The sequence below is a fragment of the Naegleria gruberi genome (genome assembly GCF_000004985.1).
Source record: "Naegleria gruberi genomic scaffold NAEGRscaffold_32, whole genome shotgun sequence".
Taxonomy (NCBI): domain Eukaryota; phylum Heterolobosea; class Eutetramitea; order Acrasida; family Naegleriidae; genus Naegleria; species Naegleria gruberi.
In genome coordinates this window covers 113,866-134,786 of record NW_003163295.1, presented here as the reverse complement: position 1 = coordinate 134,786, position 20,921 = coordinate 113,866, and the positions used below count along the sequence as shown (strand labels likewise).

The following is a 20,921-nucleotide window of genomic DNA, read 5'->3' as shown; positions in this document are numbered from 1 at the left end:
TCGGATGGGACATGAGTTTAGCTATTCAATTATATCTTTAAGTTTCATCAATCAGTTTGTTTGCAAAGGTTACAAACAATTGAGAAGTACCTTTAGATGTTTCAAAGTGAGGACCCATTAGTAAGACTTTTCCCCTACCAGATCTACCATAGACTACACATGGTTTTCCAATCATGTCTGGCCACTCAATTTCACCACTCTCTACAATTGTCGCAAGAATGGAAATATTCGAATCATTTCCAACATTGAAAACTGGTCCATTTTGATAGTAAACTGTTGCCTCACTATTCTCCATGCTGTCTTCTGTTTGCTTACTCAAGCTCACTTTTATATTTCCTTTGAAATTACTCTTCTTTTTTGGAAGAATAAACTCGACATTTTCCAATAATTTCAACTCTGAAAAACATGCCAGATATCCTCCAGCACAAATTCCCAGATAAGAACCACCATCAGAAACAAACTTTTTAATGATGGCCAAACCTTCAGAGCCCAAGTCTTTTGCTTGTTTTTTGGCAGTTCCTCCAGGAATAACCACTAGACTAAACGATTCTTTTAACAAATCGGAAATGTCATACGAATAATGAAAAATAAAGAATGATCCAAGATGTTTCATTATTGATTTGGGACCTGATGCTTCCGGATATCTAACAAACATGAATGCTTTTCGTTTTTCATGATGTTGAGACATTTTTTACAAAATAATTTACAAAACTTGAACTTGTTAATAATTTTGTGTTTTAAATTGATTAAATATTAGCTCAAGTTTTACATTAAAATTTAAAAAAAGAAAACTTTGAATTCGACGAATAATTTAATATTATTAATAATTACATGATCCCCACTGGATTACCAGTTATGGTGTTATTAATAAAATATGTCAGACCTTTAAAATAATAATTTAAATTTATTCAAAATAAATTAAAGTTGGTTGTTAATGAAACGAGTAACCATATCCAACAAGTTGGCTGGTTGATCCATTGGACTCAAGTGACCAGCAAGGTTGACTTGAACTATTATTGTGTTAATATTAAAACTTAATTGAAATTAAACTTACCCTTATATAAATTTTGGTATTGCTTGACATAACCAACAATATTATTATTAATAGTCCATTGCTTTCTTGGAGCGTTATAGAATTGATTGGCATATTTCCATTTCATTTCTTCAATCCACTGTTTTTAGGGGAAATTATTAAGGAATTATTTAAAATTCATAAAAATTAATAAGGAATTGTTAAAATTCAACTTGGATGATATATCAAACTTACTTTGGTTTGAACCATATTGATGATAAGATCAACTTGTCCATTATATAAGATACCTCTGACACCTCTATCCAATAAACTTTCAACCTTATATTGAACAGACTTTGACATGTCAGCATATAAAGCAGAGTAAGCTTGAGCATCACAATCATTGTATGTGATACCAACAGTGTGCATCAATTCCTTAGTCTTTGGCAAGTTCAAGAAGGCAAGGTAATAATCAAAGTTATAATCTCCATATTCTCTGACATCATAAACATTGACACCTCCAGTGTAGTTATTCAGGGCAGACATGATCTTATCCCATGTAGAGGTAGCATCGAACCACTTTTGTTGCATGATCAATGATTCAACTTCCTTTTGGAGTCCTTGAATGTAGGATCTTTGCTTGAGATCAACAAGTCCCAAAGAATAGGCATATTCATCATAACTGGCCATTTGAATCTATTACAAAATAATGTTAAAATTCAAATTACAAATAGAAAACATACGAGAGGATGAGTCAAACCATCTCCAATACCGAATCCCTTAAGATTAATGGCAAAACCTTCATTGGCAATCTTGTAACTGATAGATGGAACATACTTTCCGGCATAACTTTCACCAAAGACATAGAATGGATTCTTAGAATATTGGTTGTACTTGGCCATAAATTGAATCAAGAGAGAATATAATTCATTAGCCATTTGTTCTTCATTGTGAATGTAACCATTTGGATTGGCCATGTGTGAGAAACCAGCTCCAAGAGGATTATCAACGAACAACAAGTGATAATGCTTATTCCAAGTATATTCATTTGGATAGAGTTCAAGAGTCTTCTTATTAATACGATATGGACCCATTTCGATAAGCATACCCTATTAAAATTTGAACAAAATAAAAAAATGTCAAAGAAAGTGTAGAGCTCGAATCAAACTAGGACAATGTCAATAACTTACAGTACAAGAGCTACAACCTGGACCACCTTGGAGCCACAAAATAATTGGAGCATTTTGATTACCATCCTGTCATTGTCAATTATTAAACAGAACTTGTCAATTTAGTACATTGTCAACAACTTACTTGAGCTTCAAAGAAAGCATAGTACATTTGTCCTCCAACAGTCTTGTTGACAGTGAAAAAACCACTATTAACAAATGGATTTTCTTGTTCCGATTTAATTGGACCCTTTCCTTCAACACTGATTGGCATGGAAGCAAAGACTGGATGAGAGGCCATTCTATTCAAATATCCATATTCATCATTTAATGTTCTTCCTCTCATAAAGACGGATTTTTTAATTTGTTCCTTTGTGAGTTTGTTAGCCATGGAAACTTGCAACATCATCATCACGGAGAGAATGATGGCAAGAGTAGAGATGATTACCCTTTTCATTTTTTTTTACTTAACTCAATTTTCAAAGTGATCACCAATAATAATATTAGGCGTCTCCCAGTAGGAGAATGTGGAGTTTCTGCGGATGAATAAAACATACAGGAGTTTATTCATCATCTATTAAAATTACTTCTGGCTCTGTAGTTGCAGTTGGTTTTTGGGGTGTTCTTGGGGGAGTGAATTCAGTAGGAGCCATTGAAGTGACCAGTTGTTGTAAACTGGTTTTTGATTGAGTTGGTGGTGCAATAATGGTTGGTGGTTGAGCAGGAGTGTAGTTGTGGAAGATGAATTCTTTTTTTGGTGATTTGGTATTGTTGGCTTGTTTGGATGGCGAGCTCGATATTTTCTTTGAAGGAGATTTCTTCTCAGGAGTTAGGTTGAGGGCAGGATTACCAACAAGTGGTAGAAGGTCAGTGGCCACTGATTGTAAAATAGGATTTTCAATGATTTGAGCGAGTGTGCTTGGTGGGATAGTGTTTTCTGAAGATGAGGATTGAATTGGTTTTGATGGAGTTGGAGGTTGCTTTTTTCTTCGTTTTGTTTCGGTTGGTGCAGATAAAAGTGGCTCTGTACTTTTAGTTTCTTTCTTTTTCTTCACTTCTGTCTTTTCTTTTTTTTCCTTCTTTTCCTTCTTGTCAGTTTTTTTATCTTTGGATTCAGTCTTTTCCTTCTTTTCGGATTTATCTTTCTTCTTTTCCTTTTTATCCTTCTTTTCCTTATTTTCCTTATCCTTTTTATCCTTCTTTTCACTCTTTTTCTCTTTCTTATCTTTCTTATCCTTCTTATCCTTCTTCTCTTTATCCTTTTTCTTTTCTTTAGGTTCTTCTCTTTCAATATTTTTGAATTTAACAAGGTCCACAAAGTATTCCTTTTGATACAGAGCATTAAGATTTTTCTTTGTACCCTTCTCTGTGACTACGCAACTGGAAGTAGATGGATGTTTGGAAAGATATTCTCTGATTCTAATTTTGTGTTCGATAAGGTTCTGATTATTGTTCAAAGACGACTTGTTCTTTCTGACTTTAGAAATTGCAAAGTATAGTGGAATAGCGTATTTGAGATGATTTTCAGATGGTTTTTCTTCTATTAGTGTAAAAAGCACATTAATTGCATTGGAAAGAATGTCTGGGAAGCAAATAGAGAGATGTTTGTCTTTCTCTAAAAGCTCGTGAATCATCCAATGAATCAAATCCATAAAGCTATCCATGGCCATTTTACGAGTGACAACTTCCAGGAAAGATTTGACCACAAATAATTTTCCTTCTCTGTGAAATCGTTTTTTCTCTTTGCTGGTTTTGTTAATTAAATATTTAGAGTTTTTGAAACTTACATGGGAGAAGGAACATCTAATTCAATGGTTGGGGGAGATGTCTTATTAATTCTCTTTTTAATAACTGAGGATAATACGTATTCTGCTGATGTCAAATCATTCCATGGGCCATTTTCTGATGCAAAACATTGCGAGATAGAGCCTACACATTTGAATAAATTAGGATTTGGTTTCACCATATTATAGTAAGACTCAACCACAACTCGCCAATGTTTAAAGTTTTCTTTGTTGATTGTAATTAGATTATTGATAATTGGACATGTGCAATAATAAGGATTTGATAACGTTACAATTTCACATAAATATGACTCATTAAAGATACGATCCTATTACAATAATGTCAAGCACTGAAAGGCAATACTACTTACATCTATTTGCTCTTTTCTATCCAATATTCCAAATCTACCACTATTAAAATAGAACCATGTGTCTTCATTGCTCTTCATCTTTAAGGATTTAAGATAAAGATTCATATATTCTACACTTGGGGCGTCCATCTTGTGTCTGATTCTGGCCATAAAGAACAGAAGATGATGATTCTTTTTGTCATGGTCATAAGCCTTTTGAAGATGATCAAAACATTCATTAGAAATTCTAGACTCTGAAAATGGAGCGAGGTACTGTTTAAAATATTTTCTACAGTCATGAACCGAAAATAATAGCATTCCAATCTTTTCATGAATTTTACCTTGCTCTTCTGGAACTGTGCAAAGTTTGAGAGCTATTGTGAAGCAATTCAAACATCTACGAGTAAAAATATCTAAATCTTTTTCGAAATCAGCATCATTATCGAGTCTCAAATGTTGTCTGTCAATCCCTTGCCTAAATAATACATCAGTTCTATTTGTTGTAATATCAACTAGATCCAACAGAAACTCTAGCACTGAATAATAGGAATTTGCAAGATTGATCCAAGAATTATAATTATCAGGTTTACAACATAGAGATTTTTCTAATTTGTATACGCAAGAGGAGAAGCGATATTCATCATCTCCAAAATATTCCTCGGGTTTTGGATTTGATTCTAATTCCTTAAGCAAATATTTGGCAATGTAAAGAGGTATTTCTTCATAGATATCTAACGAGGTAAGTGTGATAAAATAATAATTACAAACCTTTGTTCTCACATTCAAGATTGAGTGCAGGAAGAGTTACTACCTCTTCAAATACCAAATCTCCATCTATTAACTTTTCTATGGATGGCTTGATATCCTTACATGGTGTAGGAATAGTATCGAATGCATTGGAAATTCTTTTGATAAATGGTAATATTATCTGTCTCATGGAAGACTTTCCTTCAAGCTTGCTATCAAATGTTGGTTTCAAAATTCTAAAGAGGATTGCGTTTGCATCCTCATCAACTAATACTTTTGATGGTTTCTCACAATCTTTGAATTTTGTGTCAGGACCAGAATCGGTTAGATTAATTTTCATGTCAAAGGTCATGTAGATGACTGTTGAAATTTCAGCAAGGATTGAATTTTTTTCGCTTGTTAATGATTTGTCTGTTGCAGATTTTCCATACAATCTGTGTAATTCTTTTAGTAAGAAAATATTAAAGTTGCCTTAATAAAATTATTCGTATCTAATATTGTAAATATAAACTTACTAATTCTTCTGAGAGGATCAAATTCGTAGAGTACCTTTTTACGAACATGTGTCAAAAATTCTTTTCTTTCCTTTTCATTTGTAAACGGAGCTAAATGGTAAAATATCTTCAAGAATCTGCAAATCTCTTTCGTGTAAACACTGATGGAGCGCTTTCCAAGACCTAAAGAGTTTAGGAGATTGAGTATTTTGTAAGCTAAAGTATGTATAGGCTTGGTTTGCTTGATATCTTCATCGGGGAAAATAACTCTTTGAGTATATTGATCGATTTTTGCTATTGTACTTTGAATATCTGGATAGTCCAACATATCTGAAACATTTTTAGTAAAATAAGTAATAAAAAAATCTAAAATTGCTATTACTTGAACCTTGTCAAGTGTTTCTAGCTCACTAATATCTATATTGCCAAGTGCACTGCAAAGGATTTGAGCAAGTAGAGCATGGGATTTTTCAGGTAATGAAACAGTAAGTGGTTCGCTCACTGATTTCAAGGCAAGAGCACAATTACCATTTTCTCTCTGCTTTTTAATATTTTCCAGAATGATGTTAAAATTAAGCTCCAAAATCTTAGTTTCAATATTTTGTATTGTAATAATACTGTTCTTTGTACTGCTGAGGTTAATTAATATTTAGACAGAAACTTACCAATTAGGGAGTATTATATCTTTGTCTATCATTTGCTTAGATTGCTCGAACCATTGATTGGTGATAGCTGACTTTGAAGATCTCTCCACAAGTCCTCTAAGCCACAAAGCTCTGCATGATGTTGTCCTGTCAATTTTCTCTAGCATTCTGTCGGAGGTTAATAGCAATGTACCAAACTTGTTGAAAATCTTTCTTGCCATTTCGAAATATCCCAGGCCACCAGTTTCTTCATATTTATCGTATAAGAGTTCAGCAATGCAAAGATTGGTTTTAAAGGAATAGGAAATATTGTGCCTAGTAAGGGTGAATGCCATGTTGGACAACATTGAGGATAGATCTGCTGGCCATTTATATGACCATAATTCTCCACAAACTAACTCTAGAACGTGTTTAATGGTGTCTAACAATTTGAGTTTCAGCCCCCTGACTTTCTTGAGCCACTTCTTCAATGGTTCTAAAGAAATATCCTGACTTACTATTTCGGCCCTATTGTCAGAATTTGAATGTTGGGTACTATCCAAAGAGACAGGATCCATTCTTGTCAGCTTTAGAAAATCGTATGCAAGAGTTCCTGCTAAAGTTTTTGGCTTTTTTGAACTTGAAAATGTTAGTACAATAATTATTCTTAAATACTTACAGAGGAACTCCTAGATCATATCTCTTTCGTTTAAATCTTCTCAGTGACTCTTGTGCTTTTGGCTCATCAACAACTGTTTCCTCTACTACTTCATCGGTTGTTTCATTCGTCTCTGCTATGATATCCTTCTCCTCATACATAATCAATATCTCGCAATCAGACTTCATGTAAGCATAAATTTTCAGTAATTTTGTACAAATAAATTTCCAATCAAGTTCTGATATTTTAACAAGGCATTTGTGTGTTTCATCTTTCTCATCTTCGGGTATACAATAATTACACCATCCCTTATAGAGAGAATTGCTTAGAGCTGTGTTTTGAAAGAAAAGCAGATGATATGGGCTTGGGTGAATTTCTTTTTGAACAAAATTGGCTACCTTGTGGTCACTGCTTAATTTCAAAATATCTTTGGAAACAGAATCACATCCCTCAATATCACCAACAATGTATGACAACTCTAAAAGCAAGTTAAAGGCTGGGTAGTGATTAGGATTGAGTATTATAGTTTTTTCCAGTGCTAATTTGGCAGCTGCATGATCATTATTTTTAAAACAAGCCACACCATAATCATACCATAAGGACGTATCCTTATCTTCAATAGTGAGAGCTTTTGCAAGGGAAATTGATGCATCTGAATAATTCTTCTTGGCAAGGAAAATAGCTCCAAGGTTTTTAAGAGACAAATATTTCAAATAAATGAATGTGTTTTGTTTGATTTCAAAAAATTCTTTTTGTAACGGATCTACAAGAGCTTGATCCACGAATTCACGTTTCAAAACTTTGAAATAATAATCGATGGCTCTATCATAATCACGTTTAGAATGATAAGACAGAGCAGTGCAATATATACTTTTTGCAATTGACTCTTCTTTTTCAACTACAATATTTTGCGTTCCTTTCAAATAAACAGCTACTTGAGCAGCAAGACTCAATGACTTAGTTTCGGTTTGAGGTTGATTAGTTTCAGTTTCCACTTCTGTTTCTTCATTATCCTTTTGAAGGTCTGTTTGTTCTTCATTCAATAAATCTGCAACAACCATCATCGGATCTTGGATTTGTTCCGGTATGCCTTCTGCTGTTTCCTCTACTATAAACTTTGCGTCTTCATCCTCCATATCGTCATCATCGTCTTCCTCTTCATCATCGGAAAGGATTATCTCCTCATTATTGGCAATTTTTATTTCCTCTTCTTCTTCTTCGTCTTCTTCATCATCGTCTTCCATTAAATCAATTTCAATAGCATCATTTTCGTTGTTGGACATTTTTTTTAACTTTTTCTAAAAACCTATTTTTTGGTTTTTTAATTTAAAAAAGATTTGGCGCGAAAACGAGTTAGCGCCAACCAACTACACTTTAAAAAAATTGATCGAAACCGATAGGAGAAGGAAACAATTTTTCAATTCCTCTCCAAAATCTATCAATCCCTTTCTCTTCAGAGAAAAAATTTAATTAAAATCATACATACAATTTATTTAGTAAAAATAGGAGATGAGTAGAATAGAAAAACAGAATTACATTATTGAAGAGGAAGATGATGAAGATAGCTATAAGGATCTATCTTCCGAAGGGGAAGATGAACACGCTCCAGAGGATTTATTAGCCTCTGTAACAACTGTGGTTAAGGTTGATACAATCTCCAAGTCACCTGCCAAGGGTGGTGGAAGTTATGCCCAAATGTACAAAAACTCAAAAAAGTCTAATGAAAATTTACAACAACAAACAAAAAACAATTCCTCCTCAAAGGGTCAAAGTGTTAATCCAAGGATATGCTTAGTTAATGACTCTCTTGTTTCATTATCTGCTATTAAGAATACAAATATGAACTCATTTCCCCAGAGATATCAAGCTGATTTGACATGTTCATATAGTATTTCGGAATCAACATTGCCAGAACATCAAACCCAACAGGAGGTAGATGAGGAAGAAGAGGAAGAAGAAATGGAGTGCTCTGATTATGAAAATGAGCAACAAGACGAGAAGCAGGAAGATGAGGAAGAGAATAAGGAAGAATACAATGAAGAAACAGAAGAGGATCACCAAGAATACAATGAAGAATCTCAAGATGAGGATCAAGAAGAGGAAACCGATGAATTCAAGGAGTCTGAAGAGGTGCAGGATGAGGAAGAAGAGGAAGAGAATCAGGAAGAAGAAACAGACTTTCAAGTACGTGAAGTAACCAGGTCAACTAATAATTTAAATGCAAGAAATTCCAGCAGTTCATCTATAGCTAGGAGCTCCATTAGAACTAGTATCGCAGAAGATATGAGGTATTCCACTCAACACCAAAACTCAATTGCGTATGGAAGCGAGGATGACAGTGAAACAGATGAGCTTGCTGAAGAGAAAGAGCATATTGATGAGGAAATAGATGAAGCTGTGTTACCTCCCTCCAATTCAATGACCAAGAGTATGCTTAAACAATCGTTCTCTGAAAAGGTCATTTCTGAAGAGTCCTCACTTGCCAACACAATTAAAACTGAAATTGAAGGGACTGATGATGAAGAAGGAGATGGTTATAAGGATTTAGAGGAGTTGGAAACAGAGGTTCAAGATGATGCTGAAGATGAACTTCAAACCAACCATGTACATAGAAGTGTTGAAAAACATCAAGACAATTTACCAACCGTTGTTACTACACGCAACGAAGAAATGAAGCATCAGTCTTCTGACATGAAAGAAAACATTCTTCAGAGTATTTCTCTCTTCAAACAATACAAGGCGAATCAAGTTTCTCAAAGTGTTGTTGGATTAGATCACTCTTCAAAGAAGCTCAAAACACCAACAGACCAACCTTTAAGAGTTTCCAAAGTTTTGGAAATTCCAAAACCCAATATCAACCTTAACGAGTCAATTTCAGAAAATGATATGGATAAAATTAAGAAACAAAATCATTTACTACGAATGCAACTCTTAGAACAACAGAGAATGATAGAAGAAGGGAAAATTGTACTTCAGGAAAGAATTGAGCAAGAAATTGAAAGAGCAAAATCAGAAGCTTTGAAAGATTTCATTTCCTCAAAGAAACAACAAACTCCAACCCCTACAGAGCAAAAACCAGAGAAGAAAACTGTCAGAGATATGAAAAAGTCTGAGTCCCCAGAGAAGAGTGTTGAAACCATCAGAGTGAAAGAGTCTCCAAGAGCAACAATAGCCACCACGAAACCTAAAAAGAAGGAAGTTATTGAGATTCTCCCTGATGAATTTGAAAATACTGCTGATATGAAAAAGCAAATGGAAATGAGGAATAAGAAATTCTTAGAGGTTAGAAAGCAAAAGATAGAGAAAATTGAGGAAACCAAAAAGAAAGAGAAACCCCAACCAATTTCAACAGAAGCAAAGACAGCCGAAAATGGAATGATTTTGAAAAATATGAAACAACCAAATAAGACGAACAAACTGCTGATAAAGAATGCTCTTATCCATTTAACATTAGCAGGCGAGGTAAATAAGAAGGAACGAGAAGATGTGTTTGAGGCCATGAAAGAATACGAAGATACAAACCAAATGATAATACTTGTTAGAGAGGTTAATGTTCCAGCTTTCAGAGCTCTCTATGTTGTCGTAACTGATGGCCTTAATGCAAACGTTGGCAGTAGCACTTCAACTACAGACAGTAACAGGACAGACAATTCCTCTCGTTCAGAGTCACCAAATATTGAAAAGAGATCTGACCAAATACTGGTTAAGAAAATCATTGGAAAAGGGCCAAAATTCCTTACCGAGGATGTGGTTGATGTATTTTGTAGATACGATTCTGGTGGAAAGAAACTTTCAAAGCTTTCGAGTAGAACATTTGGAGTCACTACTGATGTTGTAGTTCTCAAATCAGCTGCCATTAAGAAAATAAAGAGGTAGTCTAATTTCTTATAAACTTTACTTATTTATTAATTACAAACAATCTCGAATAAACTGAAAACAAATACGGAAAGACAGGCGATCACTCCTGCTTGCACCAAGAAATTAAATCTTGGGTTTCCTGGGCTGATTTGGGCTAAAAAATTGGCAATTCCAACCTCATTAATGGTAGTACAAGTGGTGTTATTGTTGTCTTCTGATTGGACAACAGAATCATTAGATGTTTCTTGAGAGAGAACAGTTCCTAGAATAGTTTCTTCATTTGAATTGGATAGAGTTTCATCGAATACCTGTCTGGTTTCCTCAACAGTTTCGACAACATCTTGTTGAGATTCAATTACTTGATCTCCTTCCTCGATTAAAAGTACTGGAGAACTTGATGCTGATGAATCATCTGTATCAATTTCTTCACTTGCTAAAATACTCAAAGGCTCACGAGTTTGTGATGTTACTGAAGTTTCATGTGCCATGAAAGATTGTGTCATATTCTCAAACGGCTGTTCATTTTGATATGATTGATCCATGGTTGCATGAAACTCGACAATTTCCTCATGTGCAGTAACTGATTCGGCAATGAATCCTGTACTAACTTTGTTATGATACGACTCGGTAATTTCTTGTGTTGTTGGCAATTCGGTCATGCTACTAGTTGCCATAGTACTAGCATTTTGATTTTCTTCTTGATTTGATGTATTATAATTTGTAATGAGAATGAACGAATCTTCATCTTCTTGTGTACTAATATTATTATTTATCACCACAACGTTTCTAGAGCCTTCTGATGACAATAATTCATCATCGGCAACAAGACTTTCAATTGATGATGATGTAGTAGTCTGCTGATTATTATTTACATGCATACTTGATTCCTCATCACTCAAATAATCCTCCTTGATATTAAATCCTGCGAACATATTATATAATACAAAACCCTGTGGGGCTGAAATATTGTTATTATCGGTTTGAACCAAATGAAACTCTTTTTCAAGTCTGAGTGGACTTGAAACGTGTTATTTGTTTTTTGATTTTTTTAATATAAAAATAGCATTCTAGTTATGATCGAAATGCAAAGAGAATTTATTGTACAACATCAGAAAGTGGATAACAAACTTGATGTTTATGGAAAACAATAAGGAACGAATACACCCATCAAAATGAAATGTTTCTATTGATGAGGCTTGATGTTATTCACGTTGTAAACTAGAGTCTTCGTTATCAAACACGACAAAAGAACCAATCGGAAGAGTTTGAGAAAAAAATGAGTCAACTACTAAGTCACTCATCACGGGCTTTGGAAAATATTCTGATTACTGGATGTTCGAAAGGAATGTAGGTAATCAGTGTGAGTGTGTGGAATGTTAATGACATGTTCATACGAATATTTAGTGGATTAAAATTGGTGGAATTATTTTTGAAGGATGAAACTAAAAAAGTATTTGCCACTTGTAGAAATCCAGAAAATGCTACGAAATTGAATGAATTATTGGAAAAGTATCCGAGTCGTTTGGATATTGATATGATTGATGTTTCAAAGGAGGAGACTATTAAGAATTATGTTGAAAAAAGAAGGGATTCTGTTAAATTCAAAGTACTGATAAATAATGCAGGAACTTATTCCTTGGATCGATTTGAAAATCTCCAAAATGCTACCAAAGAAGGGATGCTGTCTGTATATGAAACTAACTGTATTGGACCAATGCTAATGATGCAACATTTGTATAATAATCAATGTTTTGAAAATGATGCAATTATTGCCAATATTTCGAGTGGTATGGCCAGTATTAATAGGACAAATAGGCCAAGAAAGAGAGTGAGCTATTGTACATCAAAGGCAGCATTGAATATGTTAACAAAAATGATTAGTATAGAGTTGGAAGGAGTTTACTGTTTTTGCATTCATCCTGGTTGGTATTATTCAGTTATTTTAATTTTATTTAATTCTTAATTATTTAAGGTTGGGTTAAAACGGACACAGGTTAGTAATTATTCGAATAGTATTTAATTTTATTATTTTAGGTGGAGAAAGAGCTCCATTATCTGTTGACGATGTAGGTCCATCAATTAAAAGTCTAATTGATGAGTTCAAACCCGAAACTCAGAATGGTAAATTCTTACAATATGACGGTGTTGAACTAAAGTGGTAAATAAATTATTTAATTAAGCAAGTTCAACAATTTTTTCTCCCACTAATTGTTCGATCAACATGACCTTTTCTTCATCTGAAAGGTTTGGAAGATCAGCAACCTTGACACTCTTTGGATAGGCAGTAAAAATGGTTTGAACAGCTTCCAAGAAGATTCCGTCCAAGTCCAAATGTTGGAGTTCAACTTCATGGTAAACTCTGGTATTTTGAGATGAATAAATAATTGAAAAGACTTCTTCTTCCTCTTCTTGGTTTTCAGATTTCTCCTCCGATAAATTATCAATAACAATGTGAGCAGTGTTAGCAGTGGCAAGTCTGACCTTCAACTTTGAAACAGTTGCCTCACTAATTTGTTGATCCTTATTTGATTTTTCTCTCAAAATTGAAAGACCACTCGACACATGTCTATCATGCATGAATTTCTTGACCATTTCATCTGCAGCTTGATCCATAGGAATTGAGTTCATAACAAGACCAACCATTTCAGAACACTTTAAAATGAATTCCTCTCTTCTTGGATCCTCACATTCAGCAATATTAGTTCCCATGTATTCTTTAAAGTCTTTTGGTAGAGCTGTTCTCAAGTCAACATGATTTTCTGTAGCCATTTGGAGAGCCAAAGGAAGGGCCTTTTCCAAGTAATCAGTCCAACTCATCAAATGTGAAGTGGAAACAGTAATGTGGAGGGAGTGCTGATCTTGTGATGTGACAGCTTGGTGAATAACACCCTTTGGAACATATAACATATCACCAGGTTTTAACAAGATTTCAAAGCATTCAAATCCTGCAACTTCTTCTTGAGTGAAATTCTTGGAACTGAATCTATCCAAATATTGTTGATTTTCAAGAGGTCTGTAAATCTTCCAATGCTTTTCACCTTCCAATTGAATGAGGAAAGCTTCAATATCATCGTAATGAGGAGCAAATCCTTGAGAACCAGCAGGTGTTAAATAAGCATTCAAACCAGCTCCTTGACCGAAATATTCTTCAAAATGACACAATAAAGACAACAAGACATCAGAGTGTTCTTGTGGTCTCAACATTCTAATGGAACACTTTTCATTTTCATATAAATCCCATACTAATGTTGGATCAGCAACATCATCCTTATTAGGATTCAATGTGAAACGACGTCCATTTCTATAGAGAGCCAAATCCAAATCGTAAGAATATCTAAGTTCATGATCCACAAGAGTTTTCTTAATTTCATCCAAACTGTATAATCCCTTGTAGTAATCTGGATATACTTCATTTCTTCTGATTACCAAAACTCTCTTCTCTACGAATTCTTGATATAATTTATCCATATCTATTGGTGCATAAACCCAGTCTAATACTGACTTTCCTTGAGCTCTGGAATCATTAGATTTTGGATTTTTCATCAATTCAATACCATCCTTTGGTGTATGCTTCATCACAAGTTGTTCCTTTTTAATTTCAGCTGGTTGAAGAATTGGTTCTTCTTCCTCCGATTCTGGTTCAATCATCAATGGTACATTACAATATTGTATTTCAACTTTTTTTTCAGCACTTGATGAAGATGATGCCTTCTTCTTCTCTTCACCACTTGTAGCAGTCTTACCACTACCTTGTTTGACCTTTTTCAATAATCTTTCGGAAACTGGGGCTGCACCTCTTTTCATTTTTTTCGATATTTATTATTCAACATTTTTTTATTCAAATTTGAACAAAATTCAAGTGCTCTTTGGTATCATCTACAGCCTAATTGCCTCCGAAGGATTGCCTTTATGCAAACATTGATAGGACTTTGATAAATGAAAAATGCTGATTCTTCACAGAGTTCACTAACAGCAATTTCTATCAATAGGAATTACTTGTATAATTTAAGGTTTCATAAATGAATCAATATACAAATATAATCCCACGACAGAACAAGATACAAGGATTCTTCTCATGATCACAATGGTGAATAACCCAGCGCACCACCAAACACAAATTCTCCAACCTAGCTATCTACAAGAACACAACCGAGCCATATTCTCAATATAAATTTCCTCACAGCGCCTCCAGCTCACCAAAAAGCTTCCCAACCCTTCCTTTTATAAGGATAGTCTTAATATCGAAGTATTTACCTTCCTTAAATGTGTAGCCGAATGTACATATTGAGGACTCGAATCGTGTTGAACATTGAGGACAAGACCGCCGAGCAATGTTTGCCCTCTCTCTCAATATAAAAAAAAGAGCAAAACCTAACTACCATTAATTCTCCTTTAAAATCTCATCAAGAATATTCATTCTACACCTCACACCAGATCAAGATGATACAAACCACTAAGGAATATGTTTTCACAATTTTGACCCTTCTCAGCAATTTATTTTCATTGATTATGCAAGCACTATCACTTCCACCTGAATATCTCAATGTGAGAAGAATGTCTTTGGATAACATAGAATATGAGGCCTCGCAGCATTTGGTGCATTCGAGATCATTGTCGATTCTTGGAGAGGTCATCGATGAGACTTCTGCCACTATCAACAACAACTCTCCACAACCATCCATTCAACATTCATCAACACTAACCAAATCAAATTCCTCACTCGAATTAAGTAGTAACAGATTTTCAGAAGCAACAATTGAAGATGAAGAAGAGGAAGAAGAATCATTGATTCCTGAATCCACCTGTGAAAATATAGAAGTAATTATACCAGTGAAATTTAAGGAAAGATTATCCCTCTCTAGTTTGAAATCGTGTAAGAGTGAGAGTTGTCTTCAGCTCACTGATATTCAAACAAACAAGTTAATCAACAGAGAAGAACCTGATGAAACACCAAAAGGAAGAAGAGAACCTCACTATCTCAAACTTCCTTCAATCGTTACTATTGAGAAATCGCTCCCTCAAGATAAATTCCATCAACATTTGATGAAGAAGACCTTTGTATTGAAAAAGTCCTTCTCAGAAAACCATTCATCAATAGAGCTACACAAGAGATTGCAAACCTTTAAATTTCCACCTTCTTCATCAACAAGCGAGTTGTGCAACTATGATTGAGGATCCAATGCCTATATGAGAGGTTTGTAGAATTGGCTGCTTTTTTAGGTTGTCTGGACCGAAATTCAAAAAAGAGAATTTTGCATTTATTTGACGACAATTACAGCTCCCGTAAAGCGAAGATTTATGCTTTGGAAAGGAAGCTTGTGTATAAAGTAGGACGAAGATCCTTCAATGGAATTAACAATCTTAATTTGCATTAAGGAATGAGCTAAAAATATTAAAAAATATTTGTAAGTTCAACTGTGTTAATTGTTATACATAACATTGGTATTTTTCTTGATATATTGACAATATAACTTAAGACTTTATTTCTTAGATTTCTTGATAATGGCAGCAACTTCCTTTTCATTAATAGTATCAATTCTTGGAATGCCTGAAACAGCAATACTACAGCTTATTCCCAAATCATCAACTTCGACGGCCTTGGTTGGTTTTTTCTTTTTAATGACAAAGTTTCTTACCTTTCTGTCTTCTTGTTCATTTCTCCATTCAATTAATTTGGCAAGTTTTGAGCTTGTTGAGGTGGATTTGAATTCTTCAATATATTTAACAGGAACGAGACCCACTTCATTCCATTCTTCGTAGAGATTGATCAAATTTCTGAACAAACTCTCTTCCTCATCATTGGCATAACCCTTTGTGCTATCGGTTCCGAAAATGGATGAAAGGGATTTTCTGGCACTGACCTTACTCAATACTTGATCCTTTTCGAAATTAGATGAAGATGTTGTCTTTTTCTTTTGTTCACTTGCTTCAAAGAGTGATAACAAGTCCATCTTTTGAATTAAATCATCTCCCTTATTATTGTTAATGAGTGTCGAAGTGCTGTTTCTAACATTGACTGCCATATCTTTAGAAGAACTGGAGCTGTAGTATTCTAACAATTCATTATTTAAATCTCTGATTTGAATAAAACTGTGCTTGATTCTTCTCAATTGTTTGACTGCTGGTGGATCTCCAGCATTGATTCCTTCACGATTTCTTTGAGTATTCATGAGGATTTTCAATGTTTCAAAATCTCTAGGAATGTAACTTTCTAAAATCTTTTGCTTTCTATCTGGATCACTATTTAAACCTGCCTTCTTGACCAAAACAAAATCAGTATTTGGTTTCTCAAAAACAATCAAAACATCTCCACGATGGAATGACATGACACCTTGTGAATCTGTTTGGCCAACTCCTTTACCATTGAAGAATCGGTGAGGTCTATATGTATTCATGGCTTGAGCAATGTAGAATCTCTCTTCGAGATCTCTTCCCTTCACTACTTCGAGACGAGATTCAGATGGAATATCTGATGATGATACTTTTGGAATTTCATCAGGATTAATCTCATTTGGATCCAATTCAACATCATTATATTTGGTTTTTTCTGTATTTTCACCACCTAAATGTTTCTTACTCTTGAAAAATCTTAAAAATCCTCCCTTCTTCTTTGGTTCAGTTTGTTGAGATGAGGATGATTGAAGAGTTGGAGAATCTTGATTCAACTTATTGGCACCTCCAGAATTTGATCTCTTACTCTTCCTCCTTTCCTCATTGGCTAACTTTTGAGTGAGATAGGACAAATTAGTATAGAATGGATAAGGAATGAGTCCACTGTTGTGTACAATGGCATACTCTAATGAAGTTGCATTCTTTGCATACTCGTGAATATTATCAGTTATTTGTGTAATGTACTTGACCTTCATATCAAAATCTGGAAAATCAAATACATAGACATCATCATGAGCAATTACTTGGAATGCATTATTCAGACCAACAATTTCCAAATTATCAAAAATAGAAAATGATGAATTAGTAGATGATAGAGAATCTGTGCTAGCTCTTCTATCCTTATCATTGGATGGTACAACGAGGGAGGTGTGACTTCCCACGAGAATTCCACCAACTGATGCAGTAGATGGAGTTGATAATAAATGACCACTTCCACCATATGCTGGACTTGTTGGGGTGGAGAGTGTGTTTCTTACTCTTGCCATTTGAGAATCAAAGCCAAATGAACCCATACCTAAAGACAATTCAGGAATGAATTTATCTGCAATATCTCTAAGCCAAGGATATGGTGATGAATCTAAATGAATTCTGCACAAGTACTTTTCTTGAACTGGTTCTTCTTCCTTTACCTTTTTCTTTTCATCGGTTTGTCTATATAAATTAGAATGTTAGAATAATGTTAACAGTTAGAGAAAATACATACGGAACTACTGGAGGTGGAGGAATACTGACTAGAATTAAATCATTAAACAAGTACAAGTTGACTTTTTGCAATTTCAAATGCTTCGAATAGGAAAAGAATTTTACATTTTTCAAAACTTCACATTGGAATTTTCTAGTATGTTTTTCCTTAAGTTCCTTTTCATCAATTCCATCCATTTTCATATCATCCTCAAAGAGAGTAAAGAGAGAAACGAGACGTTCCTCACTCTCATATGCTCTAATTTTCTCATTGACATAATCAGCAATATCTGAAACTGCTTTTAAGGCCTCAGTGAGAGAGGCAAAATCCTTGTGATATTGAGAAGTTTTTGATAAAAGTTCTGAAAGAAGCATCTTGTATCTTGGAATTCTCTGAACTGGTAAAATAAGGAACGAATTGAGTGCTCTATTATTGACTCCATGCAATCCACTCTTTTGTTGAGATGTTAAGAATTTATCCAATTCTGGATGTTCCTTTCTGGAAAAATAATTGATTAGTATTTCTATAAAGAAAAAAATTAAATACCTACTTGGCAACTCTCAATGCTGTAGCAATATTATTATATTGATTACAATAGGTTGTGTAACTCTTCATGAATGGTGCATATCTCAAAAAGATTTCACCAATTGTTTGTTCTGGTTTCTTTCCTGTTTGTTTTTCCTCTTCCATGAGCTTTTTCAAATCGGCCAATAATCTTCCATTTGTAATACCTGTGAACGAAACAACATTATTCCAATAATTATTTTAAAAAATTACATATTCGAAACAAGGATTCTAATTCGCACACACCGAACACTGAAAGAAATAACTTACGAATCGGACCCAAATCATTGAATACTTTAATATGAAGAGATTTGGAACAACCAACTTCTTCTCCTTTTTCTTGTAGTGGTTTCTCATAGACTACACTAAGAATTTCCAAATTGTTAACATATTCCTCTTCTGTTTCAATAATTTCTTCGAAAATCTTTTGTCTCTTTCTACTCGCTGCTGAACTCATATTGATGCTAATAAAGAGTAAAGATGTGTTGATAAATTATATATATCTATTGATAATGAAAGTGTGGTGAACGTGTCGTCACGATGATGCAGTTGTGTTATGGAGATGATGATCACTACTCTCGACTACTACTACTATTAGGAATAATATACTATTGTTACTGATATGATATAATGTACAGGAAATAGAAAGTGTAGCAAATATTGATGAATGGAGAAGTGTGTGAGGTTGTGTATTTTTTTCTGTTGAGTGCGCCAATCGGTGACAAATGACAAAATTTAAACGTCAAAGCATGGTTGTCATAAATAATCTTTTTATTTTCGATAATACTGTACAAAGTTAGGCCTATTGCATCATTAAAAACTTTTCAAACATATCCTTATTCATTGATGGTCTACCTTTCCATAAATCCTTAACAACTCTGTATGAAGGTTGAGGATTTTCTGTGAAATCAAAATGGGCATACATTAATCTTTCTACATCCTTCAAATCTACATATCCGTACCAATCAACAAACCATGGTAATTTTTGCATTTTCTTATTTTGGTAAACAATGACAACGTTTCCAGCATATTTGTGTCCTCCTAAATGGTTAACTCTTCTTAAAACAATATCAATTTGATTTTGAATACAGAAATCACGGAAAGCTTCATATAATCTTGGTCCACAATATCCACATCTTTGATCTCTTTGATGGTGACAACAAATCATAATAGTACTTTGTTTAACATTTCTCTCTATTTTAGATACATCAACTTCTGCACTGCTAGTTTGTCCACTCATTGCAAATGTTACAAGCTTTTCCAATTCAACTTCATCTACAACATTTGTAAATTTGATTTGTTCAGGTATCATGATAAATGTATTTCCTTCAATCTTTTCTCCATCATAAGCTTCAGCAATACTGATTTTTATCTTCTTCTTCTTTAAAAGAGTTGTTGCCTTACCAATCATTGGGAATTGAGTTTCTTCAGCATTTGCTTCCCATTCAGTAGCACGAACATTTGTTAAGAATAATAATAATGAATTATGTGGTGTAATTCTACCAACAAGTTTGTCTTGTGGATCTTTAAATTCCTCACGTTTAAAACCATATGCACATTCACAATCAACTCCTTGATTAATTGGTAAGCTTTCAGTGTAACTAATATCATAAAGATCATAAACACATTTTACAAGTTGCTTGAGAGCATTCAACTTTTGTGTTGTTTTATCGGAAGCTCCAACCAATCCGGATTCAATTTCCTTGGTAGCTTTTGAAAGCATATCTTCAATTTCCTCCTTTGTCATTGATTTCTTAATTTCACTACTATTATCATCAGATTTACCCATCAAATAACCCAACAAGAGGGTTGTACCAGCAAGAAATCCAGCTGTTAATAAACCAGAATCAATATTTTCAAACATAATGATTGTTCCGAATAATACAAAAAATCCTCTCCTATCCAAGTGTTGAGAAAATTTTTTTTAAATTGCCAAAATTAATTTTAATAATTTTCCATTTAGTAATTTTCAATATTAATATTAATAATATGGTGATGATGATACGGTACGAGTTTCGAAATCCTGGATCCAAAAATCATTGTAAATACCATGAACATATTTAAGATTCCTAAAGCCATGGTGTTGCGTATTAATTTTATATTATTAATTGGTGGAAGAACTTTGGGAGTAGGATAGGATGCAATAATTCAGGAGTAGCATCGGCCGAAGAAGAAATATTTCATGTTCTTAGTGCCTTTCTAATTGGAAGACATTAAGTGTGGATGGACACGTATCACTCATTCAGCTAAAATCTATTACCTCAATTCCAATTTCTCACTAATTCACACAATAAGATACCGATTTGCT

General features: G+C 34.0%; 11 protein-coding genes across 11 annotated transcripts; 3 read left to right on the top strand and 8 right to left on the bottom strand.

Annotated features, from left to right (window-relative positions):
* Window positions 1-37: 37 nt before the first annotated feature.
* NAEGRDRAFT_69033 (uncharacterized protein) lies at window positions 38-688 on the bottom strand (the record flags this gene model as incomplete). The annotated part of the gene is made up of 1 exon (XM_002675641.1): window positions 38-688. The coding sequence occupies one exon, from the start codon at window positions 686-688 to the stop codon at window positions 38-40; it is 651 nt and encodes a 216-aa protein (XP_002675687.1).
* A 199-nt stretch (window positions 689-887) lies between these two features.
* On the bottom strand, window positions 888-2,936 carry NAEGRDRAFT_77436 (peptidase). The gene is made up of 6 exons (XM_002675640.1): window positions 2,327-2,936; window positions 2,203-2,268; window positions 1,756-2,121; window positions 1,268-1,708; window positions 1,055-1,172; window positions 888-1,010 (listed from the first exon to the last, which is right to left on the bottom strand). The coding sequence occupies exons 1-6, from the start codon at window positions 2,636-2,638 to the stop codon at window positions 919-921; spliced, it is 1,395 nt and encodes a 464-aa protein (XP_002675686.1). The 5' UTR covers window positions 2,639-2,936; the 3' UTR covers window positions 888-918.
* NAEGRDRAFT_50051 (uncharacterized protein) lies at window positions 2,745-6,535 on the bottom strand (the record flags this gene model as incomplete). The annotated part of the gene is made up of 5 exons (XM_002675639.1): window positions 2,745-3,763; window positions 4,657-5,046; window positions 5,096-5,506; window positions 5,578-5,990; window positions 6,222-6,535. The coding sequence occupies 5 exons, from the start codon at window positions 6,533-6,535 to the stop codon at window positions 2,745-2,747; spliced, it is 2,547 nt and encodes an 848-aa protein (XP_002675685.1).
* A 319-nt stretch (window positions 6,536-6,854) lies between these two features.
* Window positions 6,855-8,120, bottom strand: NAEGRDRAFT_50050 (uncharacterized protein; the record flags this gene model as incomplete). Its single annotated transcript, XM_002675638.1, has 1 exon — window positions 6,855-8,120. The coding sequence occupies one exon, from the start codon at window positions 8,118-8,120 to the stop codon at window positions 6,855-6,857; it is 1,266 nt and encodes a 421-aa protein (XP_002675684.1).
* A 226-nt stretch (window positions 8,121-8,346) lies between these two features.
* NAEGRDRAFT_50049 (uncharacterized protein) lies at window positions 8,347-10,713 on the top strand (the record flags this gene model as incomplete). The annotated part of the gene is made up of 1 exon (XM_002675733.1): window positions 8,347-10,713. The coding sequence occupies one exon, from the start codon at window positions 8,347-8,349 to the stop codon at window positions 10,711-10,713; it is 2,367 nt and encodes a 788-aa protein (XP_002675779.1).
* A 29-nt stretch (window positions 10,714-10,742) lies between these two features.
* On the bottom strand, window positions 10,743-11,627 carry NAEGRDRAFT_50048 (uncharacterized protein; the record flags this gene model as incomplete). The annotated part of the gene is made up of 1 exon (XM_002675637.1): window positions 10,743-11,627. One exon carries the CDS (start codon window positions 11,625-11,627, stop codon window positions 10,743-10,745), a length of 885 nt encoding a protein of 294 aa, XP_002675683.1.
* Window positions 11,628-12,079: 452 nt separating this feature from the next.
* On the top strand, window positions 12,080-12,658 carry NAEGRDRAFT_69028 (uncharacterized protein; the record flags this gene model as incomplete). Its single annotated transcript, XM_002675732.1, has 1 exon — window positions 12,080-12,658. The coding sequence occupies one exon, from the start codon at window positions 12,080-12,082 to the stop codon at window positions 12,656-12,658; it is 579 nt and encodes a 192-aa protein (XP_002675778.1).
* A 212-nt stretch (window positions 12,659-12,870) lies between these two features.
* NAEGRDRAFT_50047 (uncharacterized protein) lies at window positions 12,871-14,499 on the bottom strand (the record flags this gene model as incomplete). Its single annotated transcript, XM_002675636.1, has 1 exon — window positions 12,871-14,499. The coding sequence occupies one exon, from the start codon at window positions 14,497-14,499 to the stop codon at window positions 12,871-12,873; it is 1,629 nt and encodes a 542-aa protein (XP_002675682.1).
* Window positions 14,500-15,135: 636 nt separating this feature from the next.
* On the top strand, window positions 15,136-15,867 carry NAEGRDRAFT_69026 (uncharacterized protein; the record flags this gene model as incomplete). The annotated part of the gene is made up of 1 exon (XM_002675731.1): window positions 15,136-15,867. One exon carries the CDS (start codon window positions 15,136-15,138, stop codon window positions 15,865-15,867), a length of 732 nt encoding a protein of 243 aa, XP_002675777.1.
* A 289-nt stretch (window positions 15,868-16,156) lies between these two features.
* On the bottom strand, window positions 16,157-19,070 carry NAEGRDRAFT_80189 (rhoGEF domain-containing protein; the record flags this gene model as incomplete). Its single annotated transcript, XM_002675635.1, has 4 exons — window positions 16,157-18,018; window positions 18,071-18,547; window positions 18,600-18,780; window positions 18,884-19,070. 4 exons carry the CDS (start codon window positions 19,068-19,070, stop codon window positions 16,176-16,178), a joined length of 2,688 nt encoding a protein of 895 aa, XP_002675681.1. The 3' UTR covers window positions 16,157-16,175.
* A 345-nt stretch (window positions 19,071-19,415) lies between these two features.
* On the bottom strand, window positions 19,416-20,477 carry NAEGRDRAFT_69024 (uncharacterized protein; the record flags this gene model as incomplete). The annotated part of the gene is made up of 1 exon (XM_002675634.1): window positions 19,416-20,477. The coding sequence occupies one exon, from the start codon at window positions 20,475-20,477 to the stop codon at window positions 19,416-19,418; it is 1,062 nt and encodes a 353-aa protein (XP_002675680.1).
* Between the last annotated feature and the right edge of the window lie 444 nt (window positions 20,478-20,921).